The following is a 16453-nucleotide window of genomic DNA, read 5'->3' on the forward strand; positions in this document are numbered from 1 at the left end:
TCTCCTGCACTGACAGGTGGATTCTTTACGACCGAGTCACCTAGGAAGCACTCCTCTGTCCATTCTCCAATAGCTTCCTCATGACGTAGTGCCCCTCCTGCGTGTTTTGTTTGCCAGTCTGACTTGGGATGTTGGAGGCTCAGAAGGATTAAGCACTTGCTTCCCTGATGACTCAGTGGTAAAGAGTCTGCCTGCAATGCAGGAGACGTGGATTCAATCCCCGGGTTGGGAAGATCCCCTGGAGAAGGAAACCCATTCCAGTATTCTTGCCTGGAGAATCCCGTGGACAGAGGAGCCTGACTGGCTACAGTCCGTGGGATCATAAAGAGTCGAACATGGCTGAGTGACTAAACAACAACACAGCTAGTCCCCATAACAGTAAGGGACAGAGCTGGGAGTCAGATGTCTCTGACTTCAAAGTGCATCGTGCTTTTAACGCTGTGTCCTCCCATTGAGCAAGTGAAAGAGCCTTTCAGTATGGTAGATGGTACTTCCCTGGTGGTCCAGTGATTAAGACTCCATGCTTCCACTTCAGGAGGCTCAGGTTCGATCCCTGGTTGGGGAACTAAGTTCCCCCAAATTAAAAAGAACTATAGTAGATGGGTGAAGATGAAGGACTGAACCCCAATGTAATCATTTAGAAACTTCTCTAAGGAACTGTGGCACACATGGTCCTAAGAGGGGAAGGATGCATAGCTGGTGAAACACAGGCTGGATTTTCCTGTGGATTTTCCCCCTTCCCCTCCCACATGGTTTTATACAAATTCCGTACAAGTCCTTCTTTCATTAGGTTTTGCATTGAGATAGTCATGAAAATAAACACAGACACACAGCCACTGGACCTAAAAGTGGATGCAACAGGTGAAGATCTGCCTGAAGGCAGAGAAAATGTGGCTCTCTCTGCCTTTTGTTTTTGTGGCTTTTTTTTTTTTTTTTTGCTGTAAAGAAATCTGTCTCAGGGGATATTTTCAGCTAGCCTGGAATCAGAGAGTCAGGGAATGACAGAGAAAATTGGGGGTAACTCTTATAGGCTGAGCCAATCCTGTTTAGGAGGATTGGACAGACAGTTTGTACCAGACTTGGAGTTCTTTGCAAACTTGCAAGATTATATCCATTCTGGGATGCATTTGCCAGACAGTCTCCATAAGGTTAAGTGAAGATACTGCCACTTGCTCTGTCTCCCTCTTGGAGATTTACTCTGCATATTATTTGAATGGTTCTGAGAAGTCCTGCAGTAAAGAAACTGGTTTAATCCCTTTCTTTCCAGCTACATTTGTTCATGTCATTGAGCTGGGGTCTCAGTGGCAGACCTTGGAGTCCACTCTGATTAGTGTAAGCAGCAAAGGAATTTGAGAACAATATGAACAGAATATGATTGGGGGATAGAGAGCCAAGCTCTGAGCTACAGGACTAGGAACAACACTGTCCACACTGCAGGAGGGCTTGCAGGGAATGCTACTGCCTCCATCTCTCAGCTCAGATGGCTCAGAGTGAAAAATGAGAATTGGATATCACAGAGCTAAATCCACAAAAACTGCAGTCTGAGCCTTCCCAGCTGTCTTCATCAGCTTGAGTTGCTGTAACAAAATAACATTGACTGAGTGGCTTAGTGCAGACATTTATTTCTCAGAGTCCTGGAGGCCATGAAGTTCAAGATTAAGGTGCCTGCAGGTTTGGTTCTGATGAGGACTGCCATCCCATGTAAGCTCATGTGACCCATTCTCTGTATGTATATGGAGAGAAAGAGAGCTCTGGCAACTTTTTATACTATAAGGGCACTAATCCCATCACGGGACCCCACCCTCATGACCTAATCTAAACCAAGTAAGTGAAAGTGTTAGTTGCTGTTAGTTAGTCATGTCTGTCTCTTTGTGATTCCACGGACTGTAGGCCACCAGGCTCCTCTGTCCATGGGATTCTCCAGACAAGAACATTCCTTTCTCCAGGGGATCTTCCTGACCCAGGGATTGAACCCAGGTCTCCTGCACTTCAGGCAGATTCTTCACTGCCTGAGCCACCAGGGAAGCTCCGTCTAAACTGAATTAACTCTCAAAGGCCCCACCTTCTAATACCATCACATTGCCAGTTAGGACTTCATCATATGGATTCTGAAGGGGACACAGTCAGTCTGTAACACAAGCCTCTTGGTTTAACCTATACAAAAAATGTTTGAGACTTCCCTGGTAGTTCAGTGGCTAGTACTCCATGCTCCCAATGCAGGGGGCCTGGGTTTGATCCCTGGTCAGGGAACTAGATCCTGCATGCTGCAACTAAAACCCAGCGCAGCCAAATAAATATTTAAAAAAGAAGATCTACGGTCTTAAAAAAAAAAGATTTGTATGCAATAAAAATATATATGCAGTGGTCCTTATCTTCTCAGAGATGAGGTTTTTTTTTTAGTTTGGAGGCAGAATAGACTGTGTGTAACTGGGCGTTCTCTCTGTGGTTTGACTCTGTCAGAGTTCAGACAAGTGAAGGTCAGGCATTTCAGAGCCATCAAGGAAGGTTTCATAAGCAGGCAACTGTGTCTATGTCTTGAAAGAAGGCTGCACTGTCATATGTAACCAGTTGGTCTGCCATTTAAAGAAGCAGCTTCCCCTGGGTGTGGATATCTTCTCTAAACAAACAACATACAGATTTATCAGAATACTTCCTAACTCCCGTGTGACTTAAAGGAGAAGTTGTGGTGGTCCCATGATGGGACCTGGGGCATGCCAGGGTCATGGCAGGAGCCCAGAACCTTTCTCAGTCTGCTTAAGGGTTGCTGAGCCCTAGGTTCCTTGAGCTAATTGGGACAATTAGCAAATATATATGTTCCAACTCCTTTCTTCACGGAAAGCAACCCTGGTCACTGCTCCTAGAGGAGCAGCGACTGCCTGAAAGGTTCCGAGAGGAAGCTATTCTTTGGTCTTTCTCAGAGACACAGAGAGCTAAAATTATAATGGAGAAAACCAAAGTTATCTGGAAAGAAAGCCCTTTTTAATGAGAATCCTGCATATTTGCTCAGAACACTTTGCCATCCCAGTGCTCAGAATGGGTCTCACCATCACCCACCATCAGGCAGGCTGTTTTTCTGTCCCCACACTGGGACAGCCTCAGGGGGCACTGGGGCAGGTGATCTTTCTTGGAGGAGGTGGAGGAGAACATTGACGGCATCTCTGTCTGCTTTAGCCAGCCTCCAGTTCTCAGTCAGGAAATCATCAGTCTTGAGAAGCTCAACCCTCTGAAATGATGCCTGGGTCTCAGCTTTCTGATTGACAGTCATTCCGTGATAGTCATCCAGTAACGCTGGTGGGACACATGGTGCCTGTGGTCTAGGAGCTTAGCATCTCAGAGAGGACACATTTGTTATGGACCAACATCCAGGACATACACAGACTGGAAAAAGATGTGGCCCTTTGAAGCTGTGAGACCAGCCCGTCCACCACTGCTGCCCTCCAAACATCTGGGGAAAACACCTGTCTTTCCAGTACATTGGATGGGATTAGATGCAGCTTGTGGGTGTGAGATGCCCATTTTTTCTTTCCCAGGCATCTGTTCTACCACTTAGCCCATCCACTTTGCATCCAGAAGTCTTTTTAGAGTGTAAGAGAGGAAAGAAATCAGTCATGTGTTTGGACAGTGTGTTGGATGTTCCCCAACCATCAATTCCATCAGCTCCATGACAGATGAAACCTACACACGGCTGTTTTTCCTTGCAGACTAAATTTTCTTCCTTATGCTTGATGTGTGTTTAATATGCCACCCTTTAATTGGTGGCATTTGTGTAGTAATTCATAGAGCTGTGAGCAAGTCACTTCCTATGTCTCACAGTCCTCATCTCTTGATGAAAAAGATTTAATAATTCATAATGTGGGCGGGAGGAGAAGGGGACGACAGAGAATGAGATGGCTGAATGGCATCACCGACTCTATGGACATGAGTCTGAGTGAACTCCGGGAGTTGGTGATGGACAGGGAGGCCTGGCGTGCTGTGATTCATGGGGTCGCAAAGAGTCGGACACAACTGAGCGACTGAACTGAACTGAACTGAATGTAATATAAATTTGTATGTAATAATGTAATAATCTCTAAGGTATTGTCATTTCAGCTCTAGCAGTCTATGAACCTCTCCTCTAGTCAATGAAGCTGGTCACTGCTGATTCCAAGACAAGTCACTTGTATTTCAGAAGATCTTTTCCTCATTTCAGTTCTTAGTCTGTCATTGTTCAGTCCCTAAGTTGTGTCTGACTGTTTGTGACCCCATGGACTGCAGCAGGCCAGGCTCCTCATCCTTCCCTATCTCCCAGAGTTGCTCAGATTCTTGTCCATTTAGTTGGCGATGCTATCTAATCATCTCTAGTATGTTAATGGACACATGTAGCCTAAGCGGGTAGTTGAATTCAGGGATGTAGAGCAAAAGTTCTTCCACTAAGCCTTATAGTCTATTATCTTCAAAGTGAAAGTAAAAGTAGCTCAGTTGTGTCCGACTCTGTGACCCCACGAACTATAGTGCATGGAATTTTCCAGGCCAGAATACTGGAGTAGGTAGCCTTTCCCTTCTCCAGGGGATCTTCCCAACCCAGGGGTCGAATGCAGCTCTCCTGCATTGCAGGCAGATTCTTTACCAGCTGAGCCACAAGGGAAACAAAGTTCTCAGTAATTCTACAGATTGTGATTTGAATTTGTTCACCTGCAATCACCGTGATTTTGGTTAATAGGTCTTCCACGCTCCACTCAGAGCCCACTCTCAGTGGATTAGACTCATCCAACCCAAAGCTAATGCACCTGGCAGTATCCTTATATATGACAGAGTTGAGAAACGTAAGCAAGAAAAAAAATGGGGGTCTTTAATAGGCAAAAGAGAAATGACAGTTGAGCCTGATGATGAGGAAGGAATACTATGAATTATAAAAACTGGATCTTCAGTTCAGTTCAGTTCAGTCCAGTTGCTCAGTCGTGTCCGACTCTCTGCGACCCCATGAATCACAGCATGCCAGGCCTCCCTGTCCATCACCAACTCCCGGAGTTCACTCAGACTCATGTCCACAGAGTCTGATGGAGGCAGTGCATCTCTGTAGGATAGAGATTTTCTTCAACAGATCTGGGTTTAAATCTAGGCATTACAAAATGCTCACTGTAAAACCTCGGGGAAGTTATTCTAGAAAGATACATGGTTATGTAAAAATACATCTTGCTTATATACTCAGCTTTCTAGAAAAGAGAAAACACGGGCGACTGAGAAAGGAAGAGCCATTCTTGGGCGTTACAGGCAGCCAGGGTGTTCCTGAGTGTCACTGGCTTTTATGTTTACAAGTGATGCTGTCTGAGTGTTTCAAGTCCAAGGAAGAGACCTTGTCAGGACTCAGGATGACTTTTTTCTCTTCTGTTCTGGGACCAAAGACTTGTGGCTCATGGTGGCTCTTAGGTGCTTTCAGATACCTGCCTCCAATATTTTTTTTCCTTCAGGGAGATAAATATTAATCTTAGAGGCCAGACTTGATTTTTAAAAAACAAAAGCAAGTCTAAAGAGTTAAGTAGGTGATCATACTGAATAAGAATATTTGGTAGACAATATGATTATACTCATAAGATTGATCATCTTTTACCTGCATTGTCTACTTCTGAAAGCAATGTTCTAGATTTGTCCAAAGAAAATTTTAAAAAGTTAAAGACTATTGAACTGACCTTTGTTAGTAAGCCGGTTCTTGGATCTAAGTTATCTATCTCTCTGAGGATGCAGTGTTCTCCTTAGATTCCCTGTGTGTGCATGCGTGCATGCTTGTGTATTGTAAAAAGCACCATCACTGCAATTCTGGTGGCTTCTCAAGTCGACCAGCCCAGCAGACTTCTTTATTAGATTGTTTCCCAATCTTTAGTCACTGTCAGCAACTTCTAAATTGTTTTCCATTATATACCTAGACACAAAGAGTGGAACATGACTGAGTGACTTTCACTCACATTTACCTAAACAGCTATTTGCATATTAATTTCCTCTAAACCAATTCACTTTTTAAGTCAATCTCATTTCTGAAAATGGAAAACTAACCCTATCAGTCACCCTGAATAGCAAATAACAGTAGAAAGAAATACAATAAAAATGATCCATTATTAATCATTGATCTTAGTGTGAGATCTGCAATCTCTTTATTGAAAAGGAAGTCATGCAAGTATCGGGGGGCTATTAACAGCATACCATGGGTGGACTGGTGTTTTCTCCAGACATGCAATCAGAGGGATGGGTTGAGAGCAGTAAAGGGAATAATTCTCCCTGGTCCTCTAAGGAGATGTAAGACCAAGTCTAGTGAAAGTGAAAGTGAAGTCACTCAGTCGTCTCCGAGTTTTCGCGACCCCGTGGACTGTAGCCTACCAGACTCCTCAGTCGATGGAATTTTCCAGGCAAGAGTACTGGAGTGGGTTGCCATTTCCTTCTCCAGGGGACATTCCCAACCCAGGGATCGAACCCAGGTCTCCCGCATTGCAGGCTTTACTATCTGAGCCACCAGGGAAGCCCAAGACCAAGACTTAGATACCTTCCAAAAACATCCCATGAACTGCAAGTGGAACTTGTCCTTTGCTTGGGAGAAATTGGCTTAGAGCAGTGTTCTCGCCTCTTAACCCCATGGATCTCCACAAGGCTGGCACAGATACCAGGTGTGTCCATGAATACTGTACACCTGCCCTTTGGGACCTCAGATAAGCATCTTCAGCTTCCAGATTTCTCCCTTATTACCCGTAAATTTTGTAGGGGCCCCAGTCAGGGCCCCCATGGAAGGCCAGCTCTGTCTAGGCACCATCCAAACAGAAGCGTGTCCCTGGAGGTGTAAAAATGGAAGTGCTTTCAATGAAGGCAGCAAAACTGGGGGTGGTAGGTGATTCAAGGCAACTCTGTAACCAGTGAGGACATGATGGTAAATGAAACTGAAGTTGTGTGGTCTGCCATGCAGCCCCAGACCGCTCGGGCCTAACAGTTGAGACACATGCTTTCCAGAGGGGAGCCAGGTGGTTTTCAACATGAGGGGACTCAGAATAATGCTCATTGGCAGCTCCTGACATGACTTCAGATGTGGCTGGCAGCAGGGAAGGATCCAATCTTGTGCTAGTTATTACCTGAATCCCTTGATGGGGACTGTCCTCATCTCCCTCACCACACATACACACCACCCACCACCTTTCCCATCTGTGTTTGCGCAAAATGGACTTTAGATCCCAAAACACACCACAGTACATCCCAGTTCCTCACTATAAGTTTATCTTGAACTCATCTCCAGTATCCCATGAAGCAAATAGGAAATGGCCTTTTATCATTCAAGGAGATGAATTTGTGTGTGTGTGTATGAAAGAGAGAGAGAAAAAGGGTAAATGCTGTCTTTCTCAGGTGTCAGATTATTTCCTGAGTAACGTGTATGGATGTGAGAGTTGGACTGTGAAGAAAGCTGATTGCCAAAGAATTGATGCTTTTGAACTGTGGTGCTGGAGAAGACTCTTGAGAGTCCCTTGTACCGCCAGGAGATCCAACCAGTCCATTCTAAGGGAGATCAATCCTGGGTGTTCATTGGAAGGACTGATGCTAAAGCTGAAGCTGCAATACTTTGGCCACCTCATGCGACGAGTTGACTCACTGGAAAAGACTCTGATGCTGGGAAAGGTTGGGCGGGAGGAGAAGGGGACGACAGAGAGTGAGATGGCTGGATGGCATCACCGACTCTGTGGACATGAGTTTGAGTGAACTCCGGGAGTTGGTGATGGACAGGGAGGCCTGGCGTGCTGTGATTCATGGGTTCAACTGAGCGACTGAACTGAACTGAACTGAACTGAACGTCTGAGATGGACAGTGCAGATGGATTAATATGTCCACTGTCAAAATGTCTCCTGGTCCCTATTCTTGCTAGAAGCACCAGATCACATCCCCAAACAGCTGCAACATACCCCTGGACACAGCCAGGAAGATTTTGTAAACTTTCTTCTTTTTTTTGATAAATGTGTTGTCTTATATTTCAGGACATAAAACAGTCTCTCTTTAAAGCCTTCACAGGAGAGGGAGGTGTGTGTTCCCCTCAGTACAGTGGAATCTGGCCATGAATCAGAGGTTTAAGGAACAAATTTGAATCCTGTCCCATGTCAAGAAGAGGAATACACAACTCAGAGGTTGATGTGTTTCTCTTTTTGTGCCCCATCCCAGGCTCAGTTCTGCCTTCTTTCACGAGGCTTGAGGTCTGTGGAGTAAGGAGCATTGGAAGACTGCCCAGGGCCCTGATTCCTCTGGTTTGGGGCCAGGGCAAGGTGTGACCAAAGGTCACTGTGGTCTCAGGGTGAGCCTGTAGGGCACACACAGGGGGAAGGCTCAGAGTTCTGGACAGAGTTTCTGAAACTTGTCATTAACAAGGGACAGAGAAAGAGCAGATGAAAAGGAGACTAGGGTAACATCAAAGGAGTTATTTTAACAAGGGAGTGCATCGTTTGGTCGGAATCACCATCTGAGGCTTTCCACACGGCCCATCTGTGTATTATACAATGTGCAGGATTCCTGTTAAATCCTGCACTGGAAGGACTTCCTTTATTAATGTTTTTAATGGGGACTGGGATCTCCAGGAGGGAGGCTCCTGGGAAAGAGGGGTTTCGTAAGAACTTTGTGGACTTCGGGACCTGCCAACGGCGCAGCACACGGCTGACCACCCTGTCTTTCTTCCATCTGTCCTCCACCCTTGCCTTGGTTGCTGTGGGGTCTCATGGTTGAGCATCTGTTCCCGTGACTCCTCTTTCCTTCTGTTTTTTTCTCCTTGGAAGGTTCCTTCCCCTCCACTCTGCCCACAGACATGTGTATTGTGAGGGTTTCTATTGTTCTCTCCGTGATAGTTCTTGGGTCTCTAGCTCTAACTTCGATCTGTTTGCAGAGAACCAGGCCACATATTGGAGAAGGATATGGCAACCCACTCCAGTATTTTTGCCTGGGACATCCCATGGACAGAGGAGCCTGGTGGGTATTGCCCAAGGGGCTGCAAAGAGTTGGACATGACTGAGCAACTAAACAACAAGAACGCATACAGCAAGGCTTCCTAGGTATCCCTACCTCATTGTCTCAGGAGACCCTCCATCTCAACGACACTTCCTCCCCCTCTTCTCGTGTGTTCCCAGCTTAGCCAGGTCTGCAGCAAGCCACACACCTGGTTGAGGACTCTAGAGATCACCCTTGGTCCCTCTTTCCTTCCCGACTGCAGTTCCCCGCTTGCTTAACGCCATCTCTGAAGCATGTCGCCACCTCTCTGCTTCCCTTTGTGTCCATGGCAACCGTCCTAGCCTCTGCGACCCTGATCTCTCACTGGCACCCCTGCATCTGGGTGGCTTAAAAGGCCACCTTCGTGAACTTGGGCTACCTCTCAAGTCATCTTCCATCCCTTTCCGTCTCTTACTCTACGTTGCAAACATTTTGAGCTCCTTGTCGTCCTGCGATGAGCCGTGCTCACACTGTCTGCGGCTGTTGCACAGATAATTCCCTGTGTCTAGAACACACACCTCTCCCCACCACAGCACCCTCTCTCTCCTGCTGCTTTGCTCATCTTTTGTCATTTGATTGGTTTATATATTTCTTCCCTGGGAAAAACTTACAGGTTGGGTTGATCATCGTCTCCTAAATCTCTCCCTTTCTAATACTCACTACACAGGACGAGTGACGCTTGTTTAAGTGTCCACTTTCCCAGCTGAATTGCCTCATCAAACACATCAAATGCCTTTAAGAAAATATTTATTTATTTGATCGATCGAGTCTTAGTTGCGGCACGCGGGATCTTTGATTGCAGCTCACAGACTCTCTAGCTGTGGCATGTGGGGTCAGCAGTTGCAGCAAGAGGGCTTAGCTGTCCTGCAGCATGTAGAGTCTTAGATCCCCGAATAGGGATCAAACTCACATACCCTGCATTGCAAGACGGATTTTTAACCACTGGACCACCTCAGGGAAGTCCCCATCAAATGTCTTTCATTTCTTATGTACTTTTTGGTTTTGTTCTATCATTTTTAAAATCAAAATATAAGTGATTTACAATATTGGGTTAGTTTCAGGTATACAGCAAAGTGATTCAGCCGTGTGTCGTAGTACAGTAGCAGTTCAGAACTGAATAGGGATACATGCATGTGTTTAATTTCCCGCGATTAATTATAACCATTTATTATTCTTTACTAAAGATTGGTGAAGTCTCTGGTCACTGGCACGTGGAGGGGAAGTCTCAGTTTGGGTTCTGGTCCTGGATCTTCCCTCCCTCCTTCCCTCTCTCCTTTTCTTTGCTTTTCTTGTCTCTTATGTTTTTTTTTCCTTCATCCTCTCCCTCTGTCCTGAATCACAGTCAGGGTCTCAGCCAGTTCCTAAATTCATACTGTTTGACTTCAGGATCTTTAGGCTTCCTTTCGGCTTCTCTTAATTTCTTGTGATCACAGAATTGTTGCTTGCTTTCTTATTATGAAATATTTTATCTAACCATTGATTCTGTGGATCTTGACCATTCTTTACATCCTTCTGTGATGAAGAGGAGGAGGAGGACAATGATAGATATATTTATGGAGCTCCTGGCATATAATAAGTTCTAAATTAAGCGTAGTACATAGATTTTCTACTTTGACCCAATGGACTACTTAACATTTATTTCTCATCTTATAGGTAAGAAAATGAAAGTTTATGGAATCCTCAACTTCATACCAACCCCAAGAAGCTGGGCCATTATTATCTTGTTACTATTTTAGACCAAAAACATCCTGAATGTGGTTGACTCATCTACTTGGGCTGCTACTGGGTGGCTTAAACAACAGGAGTGTATTTTCTCACACTTCTGGGGGCTCGATAGTTCAAGATAAAGACTGGCCATGTTTGGTTTCTAGCGAGGGCTTCTTCCTGGCTTTCAGATCACTGTCTCCTCACTGTAACCTCATATGGTGGAGATAGATTAAAATTTTAGTTGTATTTGTTTATTTGGCTGTGCTGGGTCTTTTCTTAGTTGCAGCATGTGGGATCTTTAGATGCAGTGTACGAGCTCTTAGCTGGGGTTGTGAGATCTAGTTCCCCGACCAGGGATTGAATCTGCATTGGGAGCACAGAGTCTTAGCCACTGGACCACCAGGGAAGTCCCTCTCTTCCTTTTCTTACAAGGCAAGCAACCCTCTGGGTGAGGACCCGCCTTTATGACCCCATTGAACTTTAATGACTTCCTAAAAGCCCTGTCTTGATATACAGTCACACTGGGACTTGGAGCTTCACACATATGAATTGGGGGGGGTGGGGAATGGGTGCAGCTTACCCCGTGGTGGTGGTTAGACAATGTTTAGCTTGACTTTAATGGGCATAATTGAAGGCAGGAGGAGAAGGGGATGACAGAGGATGAGATGGTTGGATGGTATCACCGACTCGATGGACATGAGTTTGAGTGAACTCCAGGAGTTGGTGATGGACAGGGAGGCCTGGCGTGCTGTAGTCCATGGGGTTACAAAATGTCGGTTATGACTGAGTGACTGAACTGCCAGAATGAACATATGCTATTTATATTATTAAGGCTTGAAAATGTTTGAGCTGGTAAGATAACATCTTTTCTAGTACTTTCTAAACACTCCCCTTTCCCCATGAAGAGGGTGAATGGACCACCCATTAGACAATAGGATCATCTGAGCATCTGACAGGTAGGGCCACTTCTCTGTTGCTTATCCAACAGCAGGAAGAATTCATTTTCTTCGGATTTGAAGAAACTTGATCCTTTGTGGGGGATCCTTTTATTATCCTGATAGAGGAACGCCTCAAATGGTCTCCGTGTTGTTCCTTTCTCTGTCCTTAAGTCAGAGTGGCTTCGATATCAAGACTTGGTCATTTTTCTCTTTTCTGTCTGCAGGACATGCCTTCTCCTCTAGAGGCTTCTGGTGACTGGTCCCTTTCTTTTCCAGGAAGCTGAAGAAGCTGTTTCGGAAGCTGAAAGATGAGACAGAGCCTGAAGAAGCTGACTCTGCCCATTCAAAGCACCCAGAGCAGTGGGACCTAGACTACAGCTTGGAACCGTATACTGGGCTGACGCCGGAGTATATGGAGATGAGTAAGACCCTATGGGCTTTCCTTCTGCTGGAGGAGGGTTCAGATAAGGGCTTGAGGGTGGAGGGGACGATTAGGAAAATCCCCGGGACACTGTCTGCTCCTTCTAAGGGTTCATGGCTACCCGATGTCGCCTTCAGGGCCAAGTGGAAGCTGAGAAGGAAGGGGCAGAAGGCGCCTTGAGTTGAAGCACCTCATCACCCATTTGATATTCACATGGTGCCCTCTTCTCTTGCGTCTCCTCTCACCTATTGAATGAGAAGCTTTGTCTCTAGGTTCCTTTTCGTGGTTTCTATCATGAGAGGCAATTGAGAATTCTTAAATTTAAGAATGGACTTTCCATTAAGGAAGAGTAAAGGAGTCCCCTGACATTTGGGACAAGGAATATCCATCTTGACAAGGAGAATAGAGGAGAGTCCCTCCCTCTGATCAGGCAGGGCTCAAAACATGTGAGCTTTTCTCTAAAAGTGGTGAGGATGTTTTGGGTAGGTGGCAAGAGAAGGATTTCTAGTTAGAATCTCTGATTGCTCTTGGAGGAGCCTTGAGAGCAGGAGTGCATGTAGCACAGGCTGGTAGACACGGTCATCTCCGATGTGGTTGGGGAGCCATGCGTTCTCCATCTTGAGCAGTGTCGCAGCTTGGACCAGCTGCCTTCAAATGCTTGGCCACTTGTGAATAATCCTGATCTCTCACTGGGGTGGATATTTGAGAAGCCTGTTTCTAAGACTTGGAACAAATGAATTAAAAACAGAGGACCAAGAGGGCAGATGTACCACCTAAATATTGACTCAATCTAGAGTGTGTGGAGAAGCATCAGTGAGATCCCATGGCAGAATCACGCAGTGCTTTCGATCAGTAGACCCTCATTGTGTTTGCATGATGGTTCCAGCCTCCTTTGGTTAATCCCTTTTCACAGGGGCACTCATGCCTTGGTGTATCAGGTACCTCACTTGTTACTTCTAATTGATATTTATCCTGTCTCTTCATAGTGTGTGTGTGTGTGTATGTGTGTGTGTGCATGAGCACATGAACACACATGTGTGTTAAGGGTACGGCAGTGGACAAGGTCTAGATTAGATGGCTAACAACATTCTGTTCTAGCCCTGGGGTCTCTAAAAAGATGTGTTAGCTGCTCAGCTGTGTCCAACTCTTTGTGACCCCATGGACTGCAGCCCACCAGGCTTCTCTGTTCATGAGGTTCTTCAGGCTAGAATACTGGAGTGGGTTGCCATTTCCTTCTCCTGGGGATCTTCCCCACCCAGGGATTGAACCTGGGTCTCCTGTATTGCATTCTTTGCTGTCTGAGCCACCAGGAAAGCCCAGGGTCTCTTAAAATTCCAGGTAAATCCTGAGCTTTGTCATCTACATAGGCTTGCCAAAGAAGATCTAAATAAACTTGCCAAAGAAGAAACAGTCATTAGGCCTGCCTCAGGAGCAATAGACACAGAAAATATCAAGACCCAGTTTGTGTAAACACATGGCCCCCTGCTGCTTTTCACATCTCACCAAGTTCTACCTATCATCCTCTCCAACATTGAACCAGGCGTTAACACAAACGCAGCCGTTTGGATTTCAGATGTCCTTGTGTGTCTGCCATCCTCTCGGGAAGAAATTGTTGCCAGATTGAGGCTTCCACTGGGGGAGAGGCTTGCTCCTTACTCCAGAACCCCCGTAGCTCTTTCAACCTCCACTTTCCAACTCAAGTCCCTCCCCTACCACCCAATTATTTGTGTAGGTGTTTACATAACTGTCTGCCTATTTCTCCAGAGCTGGCTATTTCAAAGCTCCCTCTCTTGAGTGATTAAGAGCAGAGAGACTTGAGCCATACTCCCTGGGTTCAAATCCTGGCTCTGTCACCAGGTAGTTGGACAGCTTTGGGTAAATGGCTAACCCCAACCCTAACCTTGAGCCTGACCCCAACCGTGACCCTCACCCTAATTCTGACCCTGACCCCAACTTCACAGGATTGTTGTAGTCGTGAAACACTTATAAGGCACCTGGGGGAGGAATTGTGGTGCTGGAGAAGACTCCTGAAGTTCCCTTGGACAGCAAAGAGATCAAACCAGTCAATCCTAAAGGAAATCGACCCTGAATATTCATTGGAAAGACTAATGCTGAAGCTGAAGCTCCAGTACTTTGGCTATCTGATGTGAAGAGCTGACTCACTGGAAAAGACCTTGATACTAGAAAGATTGCAGGCAAAAGGAGAAGTGGGCAACAGGGGATGAGATGGTTGGATGGCATTGTCGACTCTATGGACCTGAGTTTGAGCAAACTCCAGGAGATGATGAAGGACAGGGAAGCCTGACATGCTGCAGTCCATGGGGTTGCAGAGAATCAGACATGACTGAGTGACTGAACAACAGCAGAGTAAGGGACAGGTCTGGAGACCAGGACAGTCTCTCCAGCAATCCAGGCTGATACTGATTCAGCCTTGAGTGGGGGAGGAAGCCTGGACCACACAGGGGCTTTCCATGCTGGGTTCCACAGAAACTCACTCACAGAACTCTTGAGGCCATTTTGCTAAGCTATTAGTCGTTTTAGAGACATGATTATTTTATTATAAGTGAAAGGACAGTGTTTCTGACTTAGATGTCCTTCTTTCCTAGTATCTCTGGGTTACCCTCTTCACCCTACTCGACCGTTTGCCCCCAATATAATCACAGATGAGGTACAGGATAAACTTTACCCAATGATGACTTCATCTAGCCATGTAGGCTACATGTGATTGGAGGGTGTTCTGGGGTTCAGTTCTAGGTGTGCTGTGGCTGGTTACATAGCTTAATGCTTTCAAGTCAGTCAGGCCCTGTTTCCTCATCTGAGAAGTAGCTTTGATGAAAATAGCACCTACTTTGTAGGATGCTTCTGAAAACTAGGAGATGAATTTGGAGTAGTTAAAAATCAGTACGTGAGTAACTCCCCTGGTGGTCCAGTGGCTAAGACTTTGCACTGCCAATCCTTGGGGTGTGGGTTTGACTCTTAGTTGGGGAATTAAGATCCTGCATGCCATGTGGCATGGCCAAGCAAATATAAAACAAAACAGTCTGACATCTCGCTCTGCTTTCAATATCAGCCGCCATTGTTAGTGTCGAGTCCAGTTTCTTTCTCATGAATCTAGAAATTGACTAAAAACCATCTGGAGGCCCTGAATGCAGTGAGCCCTGGAGGTTTTTCCCATCCCAGCAGTGTAGGATCAGGTGTTGATTTAAAGACTGAGGGTACGAGGTTCCAAGGCAAATCTAAGAATCACACTGGAAACCTGAGATACAAGCATTCTAAGATACTTGTCCTTCTAGAGAACATCGAGGCCTTAGGGCTTTGCTTGTCAAGTCTGGCATCTCACATGGGCTCTTTTTTTGTCTCTGTTGATCTCAAGCCCACAAACTTTTGTTCCTCTAATCATCCCAAAAACAATCGCTATTGTCTTCCTGACTGAGGAATTCAATTATCCCCCAGTGGAGCCTCCTCTTGTTTCTTAAATGCAGCCCAGGCTTCGAGGCCCTCAGGCTATTCATGTGGGTGAGGAGCCACGTTTCTTCTTGTCATTGACATTGTCATTACAGGAGATCTCATTTTTCTTAGTTGCGAGCTTACGATCCTGTCAAATCAAAAAGGAGGTGCATGGATGATTGCATATTTTGGAGTAAGTGCCAGATCCTTATTTTGAAAGACCAAGAGCTGTCAGTCTCCCTTGCTCTCTAGATACGCCCACAGAGACGTGTAAGAATTACCCAGCTGATGGAAATACACGGGACTCCTTCCCTCCCTCCACCACCAAGAGACTCGGGCATCTACACCTTGCAGCTGCATCCAAGTTATCTCGTGAAATGGCAGATTGGAACTTCCGGGTGCAGGAGGCACACGGATTGGTGTAGGCCTTGACGTCTCCATGACTCCTTTCTGACCTTGCCTCGTGTCTAGCTGGCGAGAGGGCTGCTTAGGATGATCCAGAACTTTTCTTTTTAATCCGTGGCTCCTTACCTCACTGACTTTGCCTGTTGACTGAAAAATAAAATTGCACCACCCAGGTGGTGCTAGTGGTAAAGAACCCACCTGCCAATGCAGGAGACATAAGAGATATGGGTTCAATCCCTGGGTTGGAAGATTCCCTGGAGGAGGGCATGGCAACCCACTCTAGTATTCTTGCCTGGAGAATCCCATGAACAGAGGAACCTGGCGGGTACGGTCCACAGGGTTGCAAAGGGTTGGACATGACTTAAGTGACTGGAATGCACATGCAAAAGTTGAGAATTATGTTTTATTTGGCAGACATGCTTAGGACTTAAGCCTAGGAGACAGGCTCTTGGATAGCTGAGAAAGACTATTCCAAAGAGGTAAGGGAGGAGCCAGGATACATGTTTTGTAAAAAAACAAAAAAGTTAGTTATAACATCAAAAGATTACTGTTAATTAAAGAA

General features: G+C 45.8%; 1 protein-coding gene across 1 annotated transcript in view; it reads left to right on the forward strand.

Moving 5' to 3' along the window:
• The window catches only part of ANO2 (anoctamin 2), a 342786-nt gene that overhangs the window by 290605 nt on the left and 35728 nt on the right, over window positions 1-16453 (forward strand). Inside the window, exon 20 of the mRNA XM_055395798.2 lies at window positions 11895-12040. Coding sequence (XP_055251773.2) covers window positions 11895-12040 — 146 coding nt within the window. The remainder of the gene's footprint in view (window positions 1-11894; window positions 12041-16453) is intronic.

Source organism: Moschus berezovskii, chromosome 6 (genome assembly GCF_049115385.1).
Source record: "Moschus berezovskii isolate FMDL1 chromosome 6, NW_MosBer_1.0, whole genome shotgun sequence".
In the NCBI taxonomy this organism is placed as follows: domain Eukaryota; kingdom Metazoa; phylum Chordata; class Mammalia; order Artiodactyla; family Moschidae; genus Moschus; species Moschus berezovskii.